The sequence below is a fragment of the Rhipicephalus microplus genome, chromosome 7, assembly GCF_043290135.1.
Source record: "Rhipicephalus microplus isolate Deutch F79 chromosome 7, USDA_Rmic, whole genome shotgun sequence".
Classification (NCBI taxonomy): domain Eukaryota; kingdom Metazoa; phylum Arthropoda; class Arachnida; order Ixodida; family Ixodidae; genus Rhipicephalus; species Rhipicephalus microplus.
Window position 1 is genome coordinate 133,161,164 of NC_134706.1, and position 21,982 is coordinate 133,183,145.

The window sequence follows — 21,982 nt, forward strand, 5'->3', positions numbered from 1 at the left end:
GATAGTTGTCTTTATTCTACTGTGGCTCAACTGTAGACCTCCAATACGATTTTTCTCTTGACACGCGAAGCCAAATAGTCGAGGGCCTTGACTTGGGCAGAGTCGCTTTGGTTCATATTACCGTTTGCTTCGAGTTTCTGTCTTTCAGCATGCAGCCTCACAGGGTTCATTGAAAGCATGGCGACAATGCATATCGTCAGCAAAGGCTCTTTGGGCGCCACTTTAATTCTCTCTGACCTGTCGTTAACATGCGTTATCCAAAAAAATGCACTGCCGAGGCTGTGACGTCGGCTTTTGTACTCCCGGAAAACAGCCTGCAAAAGATGGAATCTTCCTCTGCCTTAAAGAGGTCTGCATTTATCTACTAGGCTTAACACTGAAGTGTGGAGAAATGACCCAGTCATGTCTTGCTGGCTTAATAATGTTTTGAGGCGCCACTTTTAGCGAACTTCGGAACTGACGGTAAACAACTTGATGTCTTTTTTTTTTTAAAGATGGTACCGCCTTCAAAAACGTTTGCGAGATCTGTTATTTCTTGAAAGCCTTTTGGTTCAAGCGCTGCTTCGCAAAGGTACTACTAGGCAGCCTTCATGTGTGATTAGGGGTGAGTGAGTACTGGTAATCCGAAGACGCTTCATAGCTCTGCTAATGTGCATTACTTGAGAATTACCTTGCAACACAATATAAATACCAATTTGCAAGAACGCGAAATGAAAAAAAATCAACTAAATAGTCTGCTCTGCTGCAAGTTCTCTAAGTCAGGAAGAGTTTCTCATGACATTGCCATATTCCCTCCTCAGTTTTTGTTAGTTTACTGTCAGTGACTCTCGGCGCAAACCACGCCTGCGGTGTTCGAGAAGCTTCAGCACTGCAGTAGATTCCTTCGTTTATATTACGCTCGCCTCGCAAACATTGCAGATTTTTCTGGAACCTACGTCGCCGCTAACAATAACGCTGCAATATTTAGTGGCACGTGTATGAATGAACATTGAAAATACTAGAATTTCAGATTGGATAGTTTAACCCTTCGTCGGTAGTGGCTGACCAAGTAGAGCCATAAATCGCAGAATTAAAGTAGCGATAACTCATCAACTCTTCTTTATAACACAAAACAACTTCTCGTAGACACAAAGTGCACTGTAGCCAGGAAACACATTCATTATTGTTGTCATACTATAAAAATTTAAAAAAATTATTAACTCATAAAATGCACTGTGCTGTCTATTTTTATTAGAGCCTGCATTAATTTTAAGTTGTTTTACGGTCAATATATAGTCACATAATCATTGAATAACGCTTGAATAAATGGTTCAACAAATATCCTTTCGTTAGATGGAGTAGTTTTTCCGCACGGTTCGTACAACAGGATATTTTCAGCCAAAACTCAGTTGTTGTTTTTTTTCACTGTGTTTTAAACTCTATGAAATCACGCTTTAAACAAGGCGAGAATACGTGCAGTACTTAGAAAGCGGAGAACGTAAGCTTTCTAATGCATCCCAATTCAGATCAATCTGATCAGTACAGTAAGCGTAGTTCGTCAGCAAACAATGACCAAAAGGCAAAGCGGGTGCCGCCTAGGTAGAACCCACCACCGCTGCATGCTTTGTACATGCAGGATAATCAAATTATTAGCAGTTGGGAACATTGCCGAGGAATAGCCTCAGTGTTTCCGTGTCCAAGCCTCATCAGCCTATTTCCCATTCACTTCTTCGTAATTCTTGCACTAAACACTAGTAGTCTCCTTCGCCGTCATCGCACAGGTCTCTCCTTCCCGGCTTGATGACCACACCGCAAATGTCCATGAAGTTGTCGATGCACACCTGTGGTACTGTGTCCTTCAGATTACGCTTCACCCAGAGGATGCACTCTGGAACAGAGAAATACCGTTAGGGCGTTGACGATACGGGACTGCCAGATTTGCAACATAAGGAAACAGGACAGTTAACAAAATCATTGATGCCAAAACCATTGTAAAATGCGGTTACAGCTTTCTCAAGTTCGCATAAAGCAACAGCAATAAAAAGACAGACAAAAGCATCAAGTTTCAGTACGCTTACTCTAAACAGTGAGAAACACACGCGTACTTCTTGCACTGGCCTTATGCAGTCTTTCTAGTTCTTAAATATTTTCCTTCAAGTTTTCTTTGTGTTCAACTTTGTTTTCTTCTCTAGTGATCATCACATTTTCTTTCATAAACTATACAAGGTTTGGAAAATAACATTAAAAAATGTAATGAGAAAAGGTGACCGCAGTTTCTCTGTTTCCACTTTCTTGAACTGTAACGAGACAATCTTATTCCCTGTCTTGCAAGTAATGGGACGTACGGTGAAAGTTGAGAACTGCATACAAACACGCCCGGTTGAACATAATACGTGGCAATGATGGGTTTTGCAGTAAACTCCCACTTCAATCTTGCGTAAGCACACGAGAGGCGCTTGGAGGGTTAAGGGTTGCGCGTGCGTTTAGTTTTACAGCTTACTGCCTAACGTCGTCGGTGAAATCGGCGCGACAGCGACGCGCTCAATCACCCTTCTGGATGGGCGGATGTTCCTCGTTCTGCCTCTTCTTCTCTTTCGAACGTGCAAGGGGGCGTCTAATTTATGCTGAACCCAGAAGCCGACTGAGCCCGTCGTTAACTAAAAGACAAACGCTACATCTGGACGGTATGTATTGAAAAACAACTATTGTCTTATAAAAGACGTTCAATAACAGAGTGCGTTCAAGCGCATACGTGCTCACGTGGCTACTAGGGTGAGCTAGGTCTTAAACAACATAAAATAAGGCCCTGAGAAAAGCATGGTATAATGCACCCTGTTCATAATCATTGATTTGAGGTGCTTCATAGACGTCATGGGACGACATGATGTGTTTGTCTGCATGAGGGTGCCTTGAAGTAAATGCACCCATCTCCGGGACGCGACACTGTTCTTGCAGATCAGCGCCATGGTGGGCCGAAGCTGCCGACGCAAAAGCCTAAGATGACATAATAAACTGCATAAATAAAACCAAAGCCGATTTGAGTAAACTCTTCACGTAACGAAAAAACTTTCATTCTCCTGCAAGGGTCTGTGGGGCTCAGCCTTGTTTGGTTATCAACCTAAATGAACAACTTGGGCACAAAACACGCTTTAACGACATTGCAGCAGTGAGGCTGTTTTAGGTGGAGGTTACTGAAAAATCGCTCACAGAGTACTGCAGCTCATTACAGATATGTGCCTTATAAACTTGGCGTCACCACTCACCTCCAGTCCATTAAACAAGCTTGTGCAGCCATTCGTTTATTATAAATCTCGCGCGAAATGTAGTTCCACCAGTGGAAACTTAAGCAAGTGTGACTCAGTGATTCTCTGGTCAAGCACCTCTTCACTGCTGCCCCACCGCGGTGGTCTAGTGGCTAAAGTACTCGGCTGCCAACCCGCAGGTCGCGGGGTCAAATCCCGGCTGCAGCGGCTGCATTTCCGATGGAGGCGGAAATGTTGTAGGCCCGTGCGCTCAGATTTGGGTGCACGTTGAACAACCCCAGTTGGTCGAAATTTACGCAGTGCTCCACTAGGCCTTCTCATAATCATATGGTGGTTTTTGGGACGTTGAGCCTCACATATCATCATCACCATCTTTTAACTGCTTGTTTCCTGACTCGCCCTCTAAAACAATTTGTGGAAATAAAAGCATGCATGCATGCATACATACATACATACATACATACATACATACATACATACATACATACATACATACATACATACATACATACATACATACATACATACATACATACATACATACATACATACGTGCTTGCGAGGCAGTGGCGTAATCTCTTGAGCCACGCGGGTAAGAGTAGCACGTTTGATAAGAATTTCTCCAATTTTAAGCAAATTATCGCGAATACTTCTTCGCTATTTCTTTATTTTACAATACTTTGTACCTTGTTAGTTTAAATTGCACTGATATTCAGCATCATGCGCATTTTTAGGCCGGTTTGACCACTAGATTTTGAGCGTAATAATGCAACCTAAGATCTATGGATGGATGAATACCAGGGACACTAAATCGTTACGTGTTTTACGTGCTTAGTGAGCTTTATTTAATTATAAACTACGAACTGACTATGCTCAAAGCGTCTGCTACAGCACCAGTCTACGCGTTCTGACGCAACAAGGCGCTTCTGTCGGACACGTTGCCCCCATAAATCTTGCCTACATGAGTACTCATTTACCGAAGAACTATGTAGTGTTGCTGTAAAAAATACCAGTCCCGCAATTCTATACAGGAGGAACTATATTAAAAAGATCCTTTCCGGCGCCAAACTACGTTTCACGACAGTGGTTGTGATAGCCACATGGATTAATCTTTAGTCTACATGAAGCAGATGACTGAACGTAGCATAGGTGTGTGACAAGACAGCATTAAAAATACAAGATGGTGAAGATGCCATAATGATAAGCAATGAGCTACAGCGGAGGATGTAAGTTTTGAGTATATGATACAACGTGTGGAAATAATGCCTGCATTTCATACGAGGTGCATGCGTACATGAATGAAATGAGTCAAGCTTCACAAACTCACGGTGTCCGTGATATTCGACGTCCATGATGGAGCAACTTTTGTCCGAATAGTAGATTAGGGCGTCCCTCATGGTCGGATCTACAAGAACAGAACGTCGACGTATGACACAGTGTGTACGTATTCAATACTAGGGAGTTTAAAAGTTATACCCCGAAAAAATCACAGCCCTTAGAAATTTCGGAGCCATCAAGGCGCATGCGCAGAAGCCAATACACAAAGAGATGAAGCTGGCAACTGCCACCTGGAGGGGCACAACGCCTGCTCACTCTTTTGGGAGGAGGGAAGAAACAGAGGAAACAAAGAATAGGGGGGAGTTAGAGAAAAGAAGATGAGGAAAGAAAAAAAGACGAAGACTTGGACGAGTATGATTATAAAAACATAAATAAATAAAGAACACCATCGATAAATGGTTGGCCAGGTTTATTTTGTTCATAAATGTAAGGAGACTCGGTGTCACAGAACGAGCGCTCAAAAGGGGCGCGCCGCCGAATTCTCGCGAGAAACCGCGGGAGTGACGCCGCGAGGTCAACGAAAAGGAAAGAAAAAGAAAACAAACATCTAAAGGCTCCCCGGGCGCGCGAGCCTCTCCTCTCGGAAGCGTGGCTTCGCCGACGAACCTCCTCACCCCACAACGGCGGCTGAGTAAGCACTAGATTTTTCTAGAAGGAAAGGGGCGTGGTCATACCGAGTTGAGTCATGCGCCGCGGAGGGCATCCCAACCGTCTCGCCCTCTCCCCAGCCTTCGCTGCGTATCGCGCCAACGAAATGACGAGAACCTTCTGGAATCTCGCGCGGAAGGTATTTAATCGAGCAGCCGGGACGAGAAAACAGTAGAAGACGGAAGTTAGCGCCAGAGTGCGTAGGGTATCCCGCCGTGTAGTCGGCGAAGGTTTTGTCCGTAGGGACAAAGCAGGAGAAGAAGCGAGGTTTCCTGGAAGAGAAACTTCGTAGGAGAAGACGGAAGTTAGCGCCAGAGTGCGTAGGGATTCCGCCGTGTAGTCGGCGAAGGTTTTGTCCGTAGAGGCAAAACAGGAGAAGATTTCCACCTAAGGGGTGACGACTCGAGCTAGAAGCAAGAGTGTGTGTTTACCGCTATTGAGCGAAGACGCGTGGCAACAGCTGCGTGTGTGAAGCCGACGTGTTTCCGGCGAAGAAGTTTGAAGCTTGGAGAGTGGCCTATTGAAGACGTGAGGTTTCCTGGAAGAGAAACTTCGGCGAGATTTCCTGGAAGAGAAACTTCGGGGGCTGCGCAACGACAACAACGCGGGACTTTGAGTGAGTGATTCTCGGAAGAGTATCATCCAGACTTTTGTTCCAAGAACTTTGGAGTGGATAGGTTTTCTATCTCTTTAGTTTTTAAGTGTCTTGGTTGTTCAATGCATGCGACTGCATTGTAGTGCGTATTGTTGTCTGTGTCCGTTGTTTCGAGTGTGGCTGATTGTACTGTATAGTACGTTGTTTGATTGGTGACATATTGTATGCAACTATTGTGGAGTGTGCATTCTTGTGTTTTGTTTTCGATCTGCAGTTATTGAGAATATAATTTTGTTTGTTTATCAACTCTCGGCTCTGACTTGTTCTTTGGGCCACAACCGGCGTCCGCTGGCGCGCCAAAAAGGACCACTTCTAAATTGTCCACGCTTTCGTGGTGCGGTTCGGGGGGCCGATACTTCGGCCCTTGAAATTAGCCCGGCGATCGCCTCCCTAATTAACGGGACCTGTGTGGCAAATAATCTGGCGTCCGCGACGAGGACCTTTTGGTGCACAGTGTGTCCAAAGTAGTGAGAAAGAGCCTCGAGTTGTTGATACTGCAATCAGAACGATTTTGGGTGTTGTTCAGTGTTCTCATTAACGATTGGGCATGGAAGCACGGCCGGAGCGATGTTCTTACGCCTCTTGTTCGTTGCGCAGATCGTCACGGTTTGCCCTTGGCTGAGCGCCGTCCCCGTGACGCAGTCCTGTACTGCTGCCTCGAGTAGCAACCCGGTTATGGCGGACTTGTTTCGCTGTCCCGCCGGTATCACGAGCCTGCTATCATCAAGGAACGCAACCAGCTCTGCCACAACGAAGCTATCGCTAGATACTCTCGGCCTACCAGCATCTACGTCATCGCTCCACCCCCCGTCAAGCCATACAAAAGGGCGTCCCACGGACCACCTTGTCAGTGGGCATGGAAGCACGGCCGGAGCGATGTTCTTACGCCTCTTGTTCGTTGCGCAGGTCAGTCATCCTTCCTTTCTGACCTGTAAATCCTACAAGTCTGACAACCGTTTTATTGTCGTGGTTCCATGCCCAGGAGCCGTTCTTGAACCTTTTTGTGCATTGTTTTTGGTGATATGCGGGGACATCGAGCAAAATCCCGGGATGCCAGACGAATTACTGAAATTAGTTAAGGAAACCAACGAGCACTGTATAAGGATTGAGTCTAATCAATCCAGCATGGCAAAGGCGATTGACGAACTAAAACGTGGCCATGAATCGATGGTATCTACTGTTGCGAATATAAGCGCCCGCCTAGAAGCCGTTGAAAAGCAGGCTGCTAGTCTTGAGCTCTGCCAGCTAGATCAGGCTGGTGCTGATGTTCCAAGGTGCCGTCTGCGTGAAGAAATAACCACGTTACGCGCAAAGCTTGATGAGGCAGAAGATCGATCGAGGCGAGATAACTTGCTGTTTTTCGGAATTAAAGAAGCTGGCAGGAATCTGAAGGCCAGATTATCTCGTTTTCTTCTGAGATACTGCAGCTGCAAATTCCAGCAACCGACATTGCGCGTGCGCATCGAATAGGCTAGTATTCAGTTGACAAAAACCGTCCCATTGTAGTTAAATTTTCTTCTTTCAAAACTAAAGAACTGATTCATGCAAAAAGATCCTTGCTAACTAACACAGATTTTAACATAAGAGAAGATTTATCTCTTTCTACGCGCATTGCACGTAAAAAGCTGCTTGACTTCGGCAAAGGCTTGAAAACTTCGTACAAACTGCGCCACAACAAGCTTATTGCAGACGGGAAACACTACCAGTACTGTGCAGATGCAGATTCTGTTCTTGAAGTTAGTGCAGTTGTTTCCTCTTTTCCTGCGGTTGCCTCTCCGGATGTTCCTTCTGGCTCTACATCACCGAGGTCGACGCGTTCGGGACGTGTGTATAGTCAGCCCAACGGTAGCTAGGATAGTGTGAGGGGTAGTGGCTGTACGCGCAATGTTTCTGTTCTGTATACTAACATCCGCAGCCTATATCAAAAGAAGGATAGACTTAACGCATTAATCAATGATTCTGAAGCCGATATCGTCGTACTGACGGAGACTTGGCTCACGAGCAAAATATCGGTAGATGAGTTATTTCAGTGTGACAAAAATTTTGTGGTATATCGACGTGATCGCAGTGACAGGACAGGTGGTGGTGTACTAATCGCAATCAGTGACCAGCTAAAATCTTTCGCTGTCTCTGAGACTTTGAAATTATCTGGTGCTGCTTAACGTTCAATTATAAGAAGATTATTCTTGGCGCCGCTTATCGGTCTCCATCCTTTGCTACCGGTTTTTGTGAAGGTCTTCACAATAGTTTGAATCAAATTGTGGTACGATATTCCGGAGTAGAAATTGTTTTGGTTGGTGACTTTAATTATCCAAATATTCAATGGCTGCACTCCACTCCTTTAGTCGAACCTGCATCTGCTGATGCAGCATCGTTTCTCGACGTTTGCTCCCTTTTTAACTTATCCCAGCTTGTCGATCAGCCAACCCGTGTAACACCGAAATCATCGTATTTGCTTGATCTCGTCGTGTCATCTGCCCCAGATATTATTTCGTCAATAACACACATCCTCGGCTTGAGCAACCATGAAGTATTGCAGTTCGCTCTTTCCCTTCCTGCCACAAGAAAACAGAAGCGCATAAAAAACATCAGGGACTACAATAGAGCCAACTTCGAAGCTATTATTACGGGGCTTTGTATTTTTCTTGATAGCTTACTGCCACGTTATAGAGAACTAAGCGTTGATTACATATGGAATTCCTTCAAACAACAGGTCTATCAATTAATCAACAAACATATACCGTTGCGGCGCGTTTATAGTAATACTAATGCTCCCTGGTTTACCCGTTATTTGAAACGATTGTCTAACAAGAAAGCCAGGCTCTATCGTACTGCCAAGAAATCTACTAGGCCGCAACGCTGGTCAGGCTACAAATTAGCAGCCGCATCTTACACCAAGGCCCTTCAAACTGCAAAACGTACCTTTTTTCAGTCAACTCTACCGTTACTGTTAAGGACAAATCCTAAGCGTTTCTGGAGCATAATGAAGCCTAAAAACGACACCACAATAATCCTGGTTGATAATCGCGGTGTACCAGTTTCTAGCCATCTCTGCGCATCGCTGTTAAATAATAGCTTCGCCAGGTCTTTTTGTAACCCGGTTGTAGATAATTTTCCTGATCTTCAGAGTGTAAATTTTTTCCCAATGGACCCTATAGTTTTCGATCCAACTGGAATTTCTGGCGTCATCAGCAACCTGAAACTGTCTTCTTCATGTGGCCCGGACGGTATTAATTCAAAATTTCTGAAGAATACTGAAGAGTATATGTCGATTATACTATATTGCCTTTACACTAAGTGTTTCGATGACGGTTACTTGCCTAAAGATTGGAAAACAGGCCGGTTGGTACCCCTTCACAAATCAGGCGACGCACATAACCCCTCTAATTACCGACCCATCTCACTTACTTCAGTTCCTTGCAAAATTGAGCACATAATTTTTTCCAACCTTGTTAAGCATTTAGAATCAAATAAGTTCTTCCATTACTCGCAGCACGGTTTCCGGAAATTCTTTTCGTGTGAAACACAACTAGTCACGTTTACTAACGGTCTGCATGTATATCTTGGTTCAGGTTTTGTGACTGACTGCATATTTCTAGATTTCGCAAAAGCATTCGATAAAGTAAATCACCAGCTACTATTACATAAACTCAGCCATTTGAAAATCGATCCACAAGTACTACAGTTTATCCGAATCTTTCTTGCTAACCGCACGCAGTTTGTATCCATTAACGAAACTGACTCTCCCGAGGTGGCGGTACATTCAGGAGTACCTCAGGGTTCTGTGCTGAGGCCTTCACTGTTTCTAATATACATTAACGACCTGCCTTCTAACATTTGTTCTCCAGTTTGCCTTTTTGCTGATGACTGTGTGCTTTACCGTAAAATTACTAATGATACTGATATTGCCTGTCTACAATCCGACCTTAACAACATAATTTCCTGGTGTAACCTCTGGCACATGGATCTTAACGTTTCTAAATGTAAATCAATAAAAATTTCGCGTAACTAACTACCTAGCCCTGATTACTTTCTTAAAGATACCTTACTAGAGTCAGTTTAATCTTACAAATATCTCGGTGTGCACATAACGAATAACCTATCCTGGGCGCGCCAAATTGAATATGTAACATCTAATGCAAACCGCATGCTAGGCTACTTGAAAAGAAATTTCTCGCTGTCCCCGTCTTCCTTAAAAAAGCAGCTATATATAACCTACGTGCGCCCTAGGCTAGAATATGCTTCCTCAGTTTGGGACCCTGGCTATGTAACACTATCTAATAAAATTGAAGCTGTGCAAAACCGCTCCGTGAGGTTCATACTTTCCAACTATCACTGCACTTCCAGTGTTACTAACATGAAATCCAGCCTTGACCTTGCTACTCTTGCTACTCGCCGGAAACATGCTCGCCTTTGTGTGCTGCATAAAGCGTATCACCATAACCCCATACTTAAATCACGTTGGCTAAACCCTCCTTTTTTCTTATCTGAACGCCTCGACCATCATTACAAGGTTCATATTCCGCGCCAAGACACTGTAACATACTCCCATTCTTTTTTACCAAAAACATGCCATGATTGGAACAACCTGCCTGCGTCACTAGTCACGATTACTAATCAGGAACGCTTTCGAGCGGCACTCGAAAATTTTATGCATTGATGTGCTCAACGCATTTTTTTCCCTGGTTTTGTTTGCTGCTGTTCGGTTACCGTTCATTTGTGTATCCCAGATTTGTTGTGCCATGTTGTAATAAGTTTTTTCGGTACTTTCTTTGTGTGTTAGATCGTCATTACGGTATTTTTTTGTCGCGGTGCTTCCTTGTTTGATTTTTCGATTCCTTGTTTGATTTGTCGCGGTGCTTCCTTTTTTTTAGATATTGTGTAAGCGTTGTCATTTACACGTTGTTCTCGAGTGTTGTACGTATGTACTGAATGTGATTTGTTTTTCACGTTTCAATTGTATTTTTTGTCTTCTAAACCCACTCCCCTCTATAATGCTGTATGCCCTGAGGGTACAATGAATGAATGAATGAATGAATGAATGAATGAATGAATGAATGAATGAATGAATGAATGAATGAATGAATGCAGGGGAGTGTTCCGATAGACTCATTTAGGCAGATACTTTTTGCACGCGGCAAGCCTGCATTTCCAAGACACGATGGATCTCGAAAGGTTAGTAGCTCTTGGTGAGAAGATGGGTCTTTCTGGCGCCGAACTACGGAAGTGGGTCACCCAGAAGGAAAAAAAGGAAAAAGAGAGGGCCAAAGAAGAAAAGGCAGCTGAGCTGGAAAAAGAAAGGTTGGCGGTCGAAAGAGCCGAAGCCGAAGAAGAAGCTGAGTTGGAACGAGAGAGGTTGGCAGGTGAAAGGGCCAAGGAAGAAAAAGCAGCTGAGTTGAAGAGAGAGAGGTTGGCAGCTGAGAGAGCCAAGAAAGAAAAAGCAGCTGAGTTGGAGAGAGAGAGAGAGAGAGAGAGAGAGAGAGGTTGGCAGCTGCGAGAGAGAAAGAAGAAAGAGAGGCAGAGGAGTGGCAGCTGAAAGAAGAAAGAGAGCAGCAATTGAAGTTGGAGCTGGAGAGAGAGAAGTTGGCAGCCGAAAGGGCGAGAGAAGAAAGAGAAGCGGAGATGGCTGAAAGAGAACGGCAGCGGCAGCACGAGGTGGAACTCGAGTGGCTCCGTTTGCGACAGCGAAGCGAAACTCCCGTCCAAGCTAGAGTTGAAAGCAGCGAACGGGAAGATCATGGCTTCCGCTTGAACCCAAGCATGCTGCTCGAAGTGCTTGATGAAAGGAAGGACGACCTTGACGCGTACCTTTACAGATTTGAGACGATTTCAAGGAGCCAGAATTGGCCGGAACATCAATGGGCAACTGCTTTGAGTACTTGCTTGAGTGGTGAAGCGCTCAGTGTGTACGGTAGGCTGACGCCGACCGATGCAGCCAACTACGCAAAGGTGAAAGCTGCTTCGCTGAAGCGATTTAGATTTACTGTGGAAGGATTCCGGGACAGATTTCGGACAGGAAAGCCAGCCGATGGTGAGACGGCTACGCAGTATGCCGCCCGACATTGCTATTATTTCGACAGATGGATTGAACTCTCAGGGACAGCGCAGGAGTACGATGAGCTTAGAGAGCTCCTAATTAGAGAACAATTTCTTACTAGTTGCCACCCAAGCCTGTCTCTGTACTTGAAAGAGAGGAAGGCTGAGTCACTTGAAGGAATGCTTGAATTGGCTGATCAATTGTTGGAAGCGCAAGGTGGAACTAATTTGGCCAAGGTCAAGAAGGAGTGTCCCGAAGACTCGAAAAATTCAGCACCCGAACAAAAGAAGCGTGCACCGGAGAGTGTTCCGCGATGTTTCCTGTGTAACCGAGTGGGTCACCGTGCTAACCACTGCCGAACTAACTTCACGAGCTCCACGGTTGTAAAATTTTTTAAGTGTGGACAGACTGGGCACAAAGCAGACGCATGTCGAAACGGAGCGAGTCAAACTCACCAGGTATCCTGTGTGCAAGCGGCACCGATATCCGGTAATAATGCCGTCACAGATGAATTCGTAGAGCTGAAAACTGGGGAGAAAATTCCTATTGTGGGTGCTGTAATGGCAAAACAGCCAACCGTTGTTACAAAGGGAATGCCAACGCTGCCTGGAAAAGTTGCGGGCAAGACGATTACGGTGTTAAGAGACACCGGTAGCTCCACGGTTATCGTGCGGAGAAATTTGGTACGGGAAAGTGAGTTGACAGGCAGAACGAAACCGGTTTGCCTAATTGACCGGGCAGTTCGGATGCTTCCCGAAGCAGAGATTGAGGTTGAAACCCCGTACGTCAGTGGGAAGGTTAGGGCTCTATGCATGACGACCCCCCTGTACGACCCCGTCATCGGAAACATCGACGGGGCACGAGGGCCGAATGATCCAGAATGTTTGGGGGAAGACCCGAAGATGGAGCCCCAGCCGACACAGGGACCGCGAGATACAGCGGAGAACAATCCCGCGAAGGATTTCACTCGAGCCCAAGGTGAAGCCTGGGCGCAAGAGACAGTGAATGAGAACATCATCGTATCGAATGAGTTCACGTGCGGGGCAGCTGGGCTTACTTTGGCTCGACCTCAACTGACCGACAATGTAAAGAAGACGGAGTCGGCCAGCCGGGCCAAATGTCGGGACATGAACAAGCTGGTGAATAACCGGACAGGATCGGTTGAGCGTCATGACCCGCTAGCAGTGTCGGAAAAGACAACGATGGCTGAGACGCCGCCTCAGATACCGTCGTTGGAAAAGGCTCGCCGAAAAAAACAAGGAAAAACAAGAAGAGATCGAGCGAGCACCGCAAGAAAGGGCGCAAGCGCCGCTCGCAATGCACCGGATAGGTGTCGAGGTCGAATCAAAATGTGTTTGGCAGTGCTGAGTGCCATATGTTGTGTTAATGTTGTGTTATCCTGTGTCACAAGTGTCGAAGTGTTTGTGCCGTGATGTATAGTGTTGTATATTTGATGTAAAGACAGAACTTTGTACGTTTGTATTGTTTGGAATGTGTGATGAAGCATTGTACTGATGTACCTGTGGTTATATTTCATGTGTGTGAGGTTGAATTGTAAAGTCCAATCGTATTGAGTTATATATTGTGAATATGACGTGTCATGAGCGACGGACTATGTTACAGTCTTTGAGAGTGTGGGGACTGTTCGCGCTCGTTTGTGTGGTTTTGAATATTATGAGATAATATTCTTAAAGTGGGGGGCAGTGTCACAGAACGAGCGCTCAAAAGGGGCGCGCCGCCAAATTCTCGCGAGAAACCGCCGGAGTGACGTCGCGAGGTCAACGAAAAGGAAAGAAAAAGAAAACAAACATCTAAAGGCTCCCCGGGCGCGCGAGCCTCTCCTCTCGGAAGCGTGGCTTCGCCGACGAACCTCCTCACCCCACAACGGCAGCCGAGTAAGCACTAGATTTTTCTAGAAGGAAAGGGGCGTGGTCATACCGAGTTGAGTCATCCGCCGCGGAGGGCATCCCAACCGTCTCGCCCTCTCCCCAGCCTTCGCTGCGTATCGCGCCGACGAAAGGACGAGAACCTTCTGGAATCTCGCGCGGAAGGTATTTAATCGAGCAGCCGGGACGAGAAAACAGGAGAAGACGGAAGTTAGCGCCAGAGTGCGTATGGTAATCCGCCGTGTAGCGGCGAAGGTTTTGTCCGTAGTGACAAAGCAGGAGAAGAAGCGAGGTTTCCTGGAAGAGAAACTTCGGAGGAGAAGACGGAAGTTAGCGCCAGAGTGCGTAGGGATTCCACCGTGTAGTCGGCGAAGGTTTTGTCCGTAGAGGCAAAGCAGGAGAAGAAGATGATTTCCACCTGAGGGGTGACGACTCGAGCTACAAGCAAGAGTGTGTGTCTACCGCTATTGAGCGAAGACGCGTGGCAACAGCTGCGTGTGTGAAGCCGACGTGTTTCCGGCGAAGAAGTTTGAAGCTTGGAGAGTGGCCTATTGAAGACGTGAGGTTTCTTGGAAGAGAAACTTCGGCGAGGTTTCCTGGAAGAGAAACTTTGGGGGCTGTGGAACGACAACAACGTGGGACTTTGAGTGAGTGATTCTCGGAAGAGTATGATCCAGACTTTTGTTCCAAGAACTTTGGACTGGATAGGTTTTCTATCTCTAGTTTTTAAGTGTCTTGGTTGTTCAATGCATGCGACTGCATTGTAGTGCGTATTGTTGTCTGTGTCCATTGTTTCGAGTGTGGCTGATTGTACTGTGTAGTACGTTGTTTGGTTGGGGACATATTGTATGCAACTATTGTGGAGTGTGCATTCTTGTGTTTTGTTTTCGAGCTGCCATTATTGAGAATCTAATTTTGTTTCTTTATCAACTCTCGGCTCTGACTTGTTCTTTGGGCCACAACCGGCGTCCGCTGGTGCGCCAAAAAGGACCACTTCTAAATTGTCCACGCTTTCGTGGTGCGGTTCGGGGGGCCGATACTTCGGCCCTTGGAATTAGCCCGGCGATCGCCTCCCTAATTAACGGGACCTGTGTGGCACTCGGTGGGCCTGGTCGCATCGGGAAACAGAACCACTCGGAAAGAGGTAGTCGTCTAGCGTCACGCACTTTAGTCCTGGGTATTTATATTCCTCAATCAGCAAAGACCACTTCGTAGCAAATGTGAGATAGTGCACTACTAGATGCTCAAGTGTGTCGCAGGAGCCACATTCTGCGCACAACGGGCTGTCTACACGCTCTTGGCGATTTAATCGTTCACGCATCAGAACAGAGCCCACTCTTAGTTTGTAAAACAGCGCTCGGGAACTAAGAGGCAAGCCATGGCCACGAACACGGAGAAAAAACCATCCATTCGCCACATGCTGGTCTTTGTGCTGCTTTAGGAGGTGTCGGCGTAAAGTAAACGAGCGTTGTCCATTGTACATAGAATTCCGGGACAGTCAAAGCCATCATGGTTGCATGACGAAGCCAGGCTATCCACTTCTTCATCGCCCGCAATACCCCCGTGCGAAGGTACCCACTGTGCAGCTAGGCACACCCCACGGGACAGAATATTGTTAATGAATTTCATGATGCTGCTCAGAATAGGGCTCTCGGTCTTCTTCCTGGTGAGTCTTGACGCACGGAACAAACTCACAGTACAGATAAACGTGAATAAGTGTCTCAATCGTTACTTCGCTGGGTCTGAAAAGAGCACCCTTTTCGGACAAGGAGACAGTGCAGCGAGTGCAGTGGCCTTTGTGCACTCGGTATTTGGAACAGAGTCATTCTGGGGAAAGCCCAAGGTGCACAATTCTCCCCATTGAGTGATAAGCTCGCACGCCTAAGCATCTACCGTCGTCCCCCGTCCCCCCTCTGCGGGCAAAGTATGCGTGGATGAGGAACGCATCAACGCGTGTCTCCGCGTCGTGACGATCTGGCGACGCGTGCTCATTGCCACATCGCGCTCGTAATGCTGAAAACGCGAGTGTCCTCCGAGAACCCCATCACCAGCAGTAAGTGATAAATATAAATAGCTCGCCGCTTTGACCTTGAACGAGGTGCTTCTTCGTGGCTCAGTGGCTAGCACCACGCACTCGCAGCCAAGAGGTCATACGTTCGATTCTGCGCGCCCGAGTCTTTTTCTGGGTTATTTTTCTTTCATGCGTTTTGATATCTATAGCTACGTATTCATATACGAATTCGAGACCGTACCATTCTATGGTCACTGCATCGTACCTTGCCAACCACTTCCACATCCTGCACGATTCCTGGGTGTGCACTGATTATAAAGTCTAATTCTTTCTTTTTTCGCCATTAGGGCTCCTCCATGTCCACTTGCGGTTTTCTCGTTTTCGGTAGAAGGTATTCAAAATTCGTAAATTATTGCGTTCTGCGAATTCTACTAGTAGCTCTCCTCGGGCATTTCTAGTACTGATGCCATAATCTCCTACTGCCTGATCTCCAGCCTGCTTCCTCCCTACCTTTGCATTAAAGTCGCCCATCACTATAGTATACTGTGTTTTTACCTTGCTCACTGCCGATTCCACGTCTTCATAGAAGCTTTCAACTGAAGCGTCATCATGGCTGTATGTAGGCGCGTAAGCCTGTACTACCTTCATCTTGTATCTTTTATTCAGTTTAATTATGATACCTACCACCCTTTTAATAATTCGCCTAGACTTGAAGACGGAACGACAGAAACTGATACGCAAGAAGCCAATCAATGAGCTAGCACTGAGAGGGAAAGTACAGGAATTCAGAGTGTCACTACAGAACAGGTACTCGGCTCTTAGTGAGGAAACCAACCTTAGCGTAGAAACAATGAATGATAATCTGACGAGTATCATTACGGACTGTGCAGTGGAAGTTGGAGGCAGGGTAGTTAGAGAGGACACTGGCAAGCTTTCCCAAGAAACGAAGAACCTAATTAAGAAGCGTCAAATCATGAAAGTGTCAAGTACAACAGACAAAATAGAACTGGCAGAGCTTTCGAAGTTGATTAATAGACGTAAGGTATGCGATGTAAGAAGGTATAACATGGAGAGAATTGAACACGCTCTGAATAACGGAGGAAGCGTCAAAGCAGTGAAGAGGAAACTTGGGATAGGCAAAAGAAGGATGTATGCACTAAGGGACTAAGAAGGCAAAATAACTACCAATATGAATAGGATAGTTAAAATAGCGGAGGAGTTTTACAGAGATCTGTACAGTAGCCGAGACAACCACGACCTTAATACTATAAGAACTAGCAGTAACCCAGATTACATCTCACCAGTATTGATAGAAGAAGTCAGAAAAGCGTTGGAGAGCATGCAAAGAGGCAAAGCTGCTGGTGAGGATCAGGTAACATCAGATCTGCTGAAAGATGGAGGACAGATTGTGTTAGAAAAACTAGCTACCCTGTTTACGAGGTGTCTTCAGACGGGAAGAGTACCAGAGTCTTGGAAGAACGCTAACATCATCTTAATACATAAGAAAGGAGATGACAAGAACTTGAAGAATTACAGGCCGATCAGCTTGCTCTCTGTAGTATACAAGCTATATACAAAGGTAATTGCTAACAGAGTAAAGAAAACATTAGAATTCAAACAACCAAAGGAACAAGCAGGATTTCGAACAGGCTACTCAATAATTGACCACATCCATACTATTAATCAGGTAATAGAGAAATGCTCAGAGTATAACCAACCACTATACATAGCCTTCATAGACTATGAGAAGGCGTTTGATTCAGTAGAAACATCAGCCGTCATGCAGACATTGCGGAATCAGGGCGTAGATGAGGTATATATAAACATTCTGGAAGAAATCTACAGGGGATCGACTGCCATCATAGTGCTTCATAAAGAAAGCAACAGAATACCAATCAAGAAGGGTGTAAGGCAGGGGGACACAATCTCCCCAATGCTATTTACCGCGTGCTTACAGGAAGTTTTCAGAAGCCTAGAATGGGAACAGTTAGGTATAAGAGTTAATTGATAGTACTTTAGTAACCTACGCTTCGTTGATGACATTGCATTGCTGAGTAACTCAGGGAACGAATTGCAAGTCATGATTACAGAGTTGAACAGGGAGAGCAGAAAGATGGGTCTTAAAATTAATCTGCAGAAAACGAAAGTAATGTACAACAACCTCGCAAAGGAGCAGCGCTTCAAGATGGGTAATAGTGCACTTGAAGTTGTAAGACTATGTCTACTTAGGGCAGGTAATAACCGCAGAGCCGAACCACGAGATTGAAGTAACTAAAATAATAAGAATGGGGTGGCGCACATTCAGCAAGCACTCTCAAATTATGACAGGTAGATTGCCACTATCCCTCAAGAGGAAGGTATATAACAGCAGTATCTTGCCGGTACATAGCTACGGAGCAGAAACCTGGAGACTTACAAAGAGGGTTCAGCTTAAATTGAGGACGACGCAGCGAGCAATGGAAAGAAAAATGGTAGGTGTAACCTTAAGAGACAAGAAGAGAGCAGAGTGAATTAGGGTACAAACGGGAGTTAAGGATATCATAGTACAAATAAAGAAGAGGAAATGGACATGGGCTGCGCATGTAGCGCGTAGACAGGATAACCGCTGGTCATTAAGGGTAACAAACTGGATTGCCAGAGAAGGGAAGCGGGTTAGGGGAAGACAGAAGGTTAGGTGGGCAGATGAGATTAAGAAGTTTGCGGGTATAATTTGGCAGCAGCAAGCACAGGACCGGGTTAACTGGCAGAACATGGGAGAGGCCTTTGTCCTGCAGTGGACGTAGTCAGGCTGATGATGATGATGATGATGATGATGATGATGATGATGATGATGATGCTGCTGATGATGATGATGATGATGATGATGATGATGCATATACGGCAAATGACGGCAGTCACCAACGTCGATACCTACGCCAACAGCAAAATTCACGCCAAGGGTGTCCATATAATTGCTCTTGCAATAATAGAAAACTCAAACCAAGAATTGTATTCAGAAACCCGATGTTTTGAAGCTAGACCAGCTTATTACTCAGAGGCGAGAAAGCCAGATATCTGCAGCGCTTATATGCACTTGCTCGGCTTGCGTGAGCGGTTCGCCGCAACCCTTCTCAAGCCCTGGCAGTAGAGGGAGAGCAATGTCCCCGTTGAGTGGTTGATGTTCCCCTGTCTGCTGAATGTGCCAGGATTCGAGGAAGAGTCGCCGGCGGGTATTCTGTTCATTTTTCTAGAATCACTGTTTCGTGCTGGTGGATGTATGGTAAAACCGCTCGCAGTGTTCTGCTACTGCGCTTGGTTGGCTGCTCACTTGATGGAGGTCGTTCTTGTGCTGTCGCATCCTTTCTTAAGTGTTCTTGGTTTCCCCAACATAGGAAGCGGGGAAGTCGGTGCACCAGATCAGGTAGATGACGCTATGAGATTTTTCGGCAGGCGCGTGACATTTGGGGCGAAGGATGAAGCTACCTATAGCGAGGATGACTTGTGGACGACATTGACCCCTGCCTTTTTCAGTATTCAAGCTATTGTTTTGCTCACACCGGCGATGTATGGGATTGAGACACGTTGTCGTTGCGGTGACGCAGGTGCCGCGTTTTTACTCTTGCGGAGACCTGTGCGAACAAACGTTTTTGAGTAGCCGCTGGTGCTAAAGTCACTGATGATTATATCCCTTTCCTCCTTCCGCCGCTTTGGCGACGAGAACATTATTTCGGTTCTCCCAAAAAGGCTTCACACTACAGAATACTTGACACATGTAAGGTGGTTCACGCTTATATGCAGGCAGTGTCCTGTGTGGGTGGGTTTTCCAGAAATCGAAAAGGACAGCTTCTGTTGCTGCCTTCTCACAAGTACATCTAGAAAGGGGAGAGCCGAATGGTTCGGTGTTTCCACTTTAAACATTATGTCAGGCTGAACAGAGTTAAGGCATGCGACCAAGTAGTCGACCTCGCCAAACTTCACCACGCAGAAGCAGTTGTCCACGTAGTGCACAAACATCTTGCGCTTAGGGTCAAACAAAGAAAGCGCCCGCTTTACAATGTCCTTCATCACAAACACTGCCACTGTTGCAGATATCGCCGTCCTCATGTAGGCCCCCTGGTCTGCTTGAAGAAGCCGTTGTTAACTGAGAAATGCGTGCTGCAGAGGCAGAATTACAGCAGCCACGGCATATCTATTCAATCGGAAGCGGTGCTCTGTCTTTCAGAGTGGAGTCGCCATCGGGTGGATGCCCGGTGCGTCACGGAAAGTGCAGGGGTAACGGGTACACTGGTGAAAAGAGAAACCACATCGAGGACACCATGCAGTCGGTTTCATCCAGATGCACGTTGAAGGCGACTTCCATTAAATGTCCTCAGCTCTGGATGGCGTCTGACGCCATAATTAGGCTTCGTGTCCCGAAAGTTTACTTTCTGGAAGCAAGTAGCCGTTCATAAGCTGATCGGCCGTGGGGGCGTGTTAGGAAACAGAGATGACAAAAAGTCACAGCATAACCAGTGGCCACGACCACTGGCTTGTTTCGAGTTTTTCTGTCATTTTTTATGTCTCCTTATGTTCGGTTCCGATTTATTGATTTATATGTAAGGTTTAACGTCCCAAAACAACCATATGATTATGAGAGACGCCGTAGTGGAGGGTTCCAGAAATTACGGCCACCTGAGTTTTTTTTAACGTGCACCCAAATTTGAGCATACAGGCCAACTGCATTTTCACCTCCATCAAAACTGCAGCCACCGCCACCAGCGGGTTCAATCCCGTGACCTGCGAGTCCGCAGCCAAATACCTTAGCCACTAGACCACCGTGGTGGGGCACCAGTTCCGATTCTCTTGATGTTTTGTTGCAGGGAACTGCCAATAAGAATAATTTCTAAGTTAACTTAGCTCCCAGCATTACCCTATAACGTTTTCCCTCTTTCTCAATCGACGCAACGTGACAAACACAACTCCGAGTTTCGTCCAATCGAAACTGTGTGAAAATAATGCTGGTACAGTTCTAAAAGATCACCTTACAGAGTGCCCGTACACACTCCGCTTAATGGCGAGTTTGGTGAAAGCATGTGAAGTTAGTCTCTCCTGTATATAAATCATTTTATTGGCATCTCGAATAAATACGGTTCAACAAAGAACCACATACATCTGGAAGTTAGTACGAAATTCTTGAAATAGATTCAATTCGATATATATATATATATATATCAAGTAGAGCTTATTGTTCGACCTCTCTACGTATGTACAAAATGAGAATGGAGCCACACATTTACACATTTCACATTTACACACACATTACACATATATGTTTCTTTGGCTTTTTTTGTTTCCTTTTAGGTGTAGTTATACGGAGAAATAGCAGTAAATCAGTAGTTACATCTGTTAATAAATCTGAGTTGTACAATGAGGATTTACTCTGAGCTCACTTGTGCACTTGGCATTGCTCAAGATATCATGTTTAAGTTGTCCCTTTAACTGACATACAAATGAGGCAGATGATTTCAGTCTGAATATGAGGGCCGCAGTTCGCCAGTGCAAAATTTCTTTCGAGAAAGAATTAAAACTATGCTCGTTTTTCAACACATAAATTATATAGCCCCACCCATAATAGTACTTAGTGAAGCTCAATATAGACTTTACATAGGCATAATCACTCGTTCTGAGTTTTGATTTATTTCAAAGTGTAATCTTAGGCTTTCTCTTCTTGTGGAGCGTCCAAAATCTGGCATTGCCTTTCTCGCTATGCGAACTTTGTAAAATCTATTTTACAAACAAATGGAAGGTCACCACGCTTACTATTCTTATTTCAATGCTCTGGCACGCGCCAGAAAATCGACAACTAATTTCCTCGGACACATGTTTCGTATAAGTCCTCTCAAAACTGGCTAAGTTGATAGCTCAAAGCCACATAGTATCTATTGATTTGTTTCGCTCTGTACAAAGCGTGCTACTAAAACTGTGGCCTGGGAACAATCTCTTCGTGCCCAAGGTGATAAGGCGACGGTAAATTTTTCGCTACCCTACTAAAAACGCTCCTGTACTCCATTATTCAACAATATCCACAAACTCGATTTGGTTGAAGTACGGCTGAATTATGACCAAATCATTTCTAACAATATCGATGTTGTTAAGGATTTCTATGGCAGTTAGCATTTTCTTGCTTGATAAATAAATGACCAACGC

General features: G+C 45.5%; 1 protein-coding gene across 2 annotated transcripts in view; it reads right to left on the reverse strand.

Moving 5' to 3' along the window:
- Positions 1–1,208: 1,208 nt before the first annotated feature.
- The window catches only part of LOC119179845 (uncharacterized), a 41,263-nt gene continuing 20,489 nt past the window's right edge, over positions 1,209–21,982 (reverse strand). The window contains exons 4-5 of one of the 2 annotated variants that reach the window (XM_037430964.2): positions 4,570–4,647; positions 1,209–1,867 (exon numbers count right to left, since the gene is read on the reverse strand). In XM_037430964.2, the coding sequence (XP_037286861.2) occupies positions 1,731–1,867; positions 4,570–4,647 (215 nt within the window). In that variant the 3' untranslated portion in view covers positions 1,209–1,730. The remainder of the gene's footprint in view (positions 1,868–4,569; positions 4,648–21,982) is intronic. The other variant, XM_037430965.2, reaches the window with a different exon arrangement.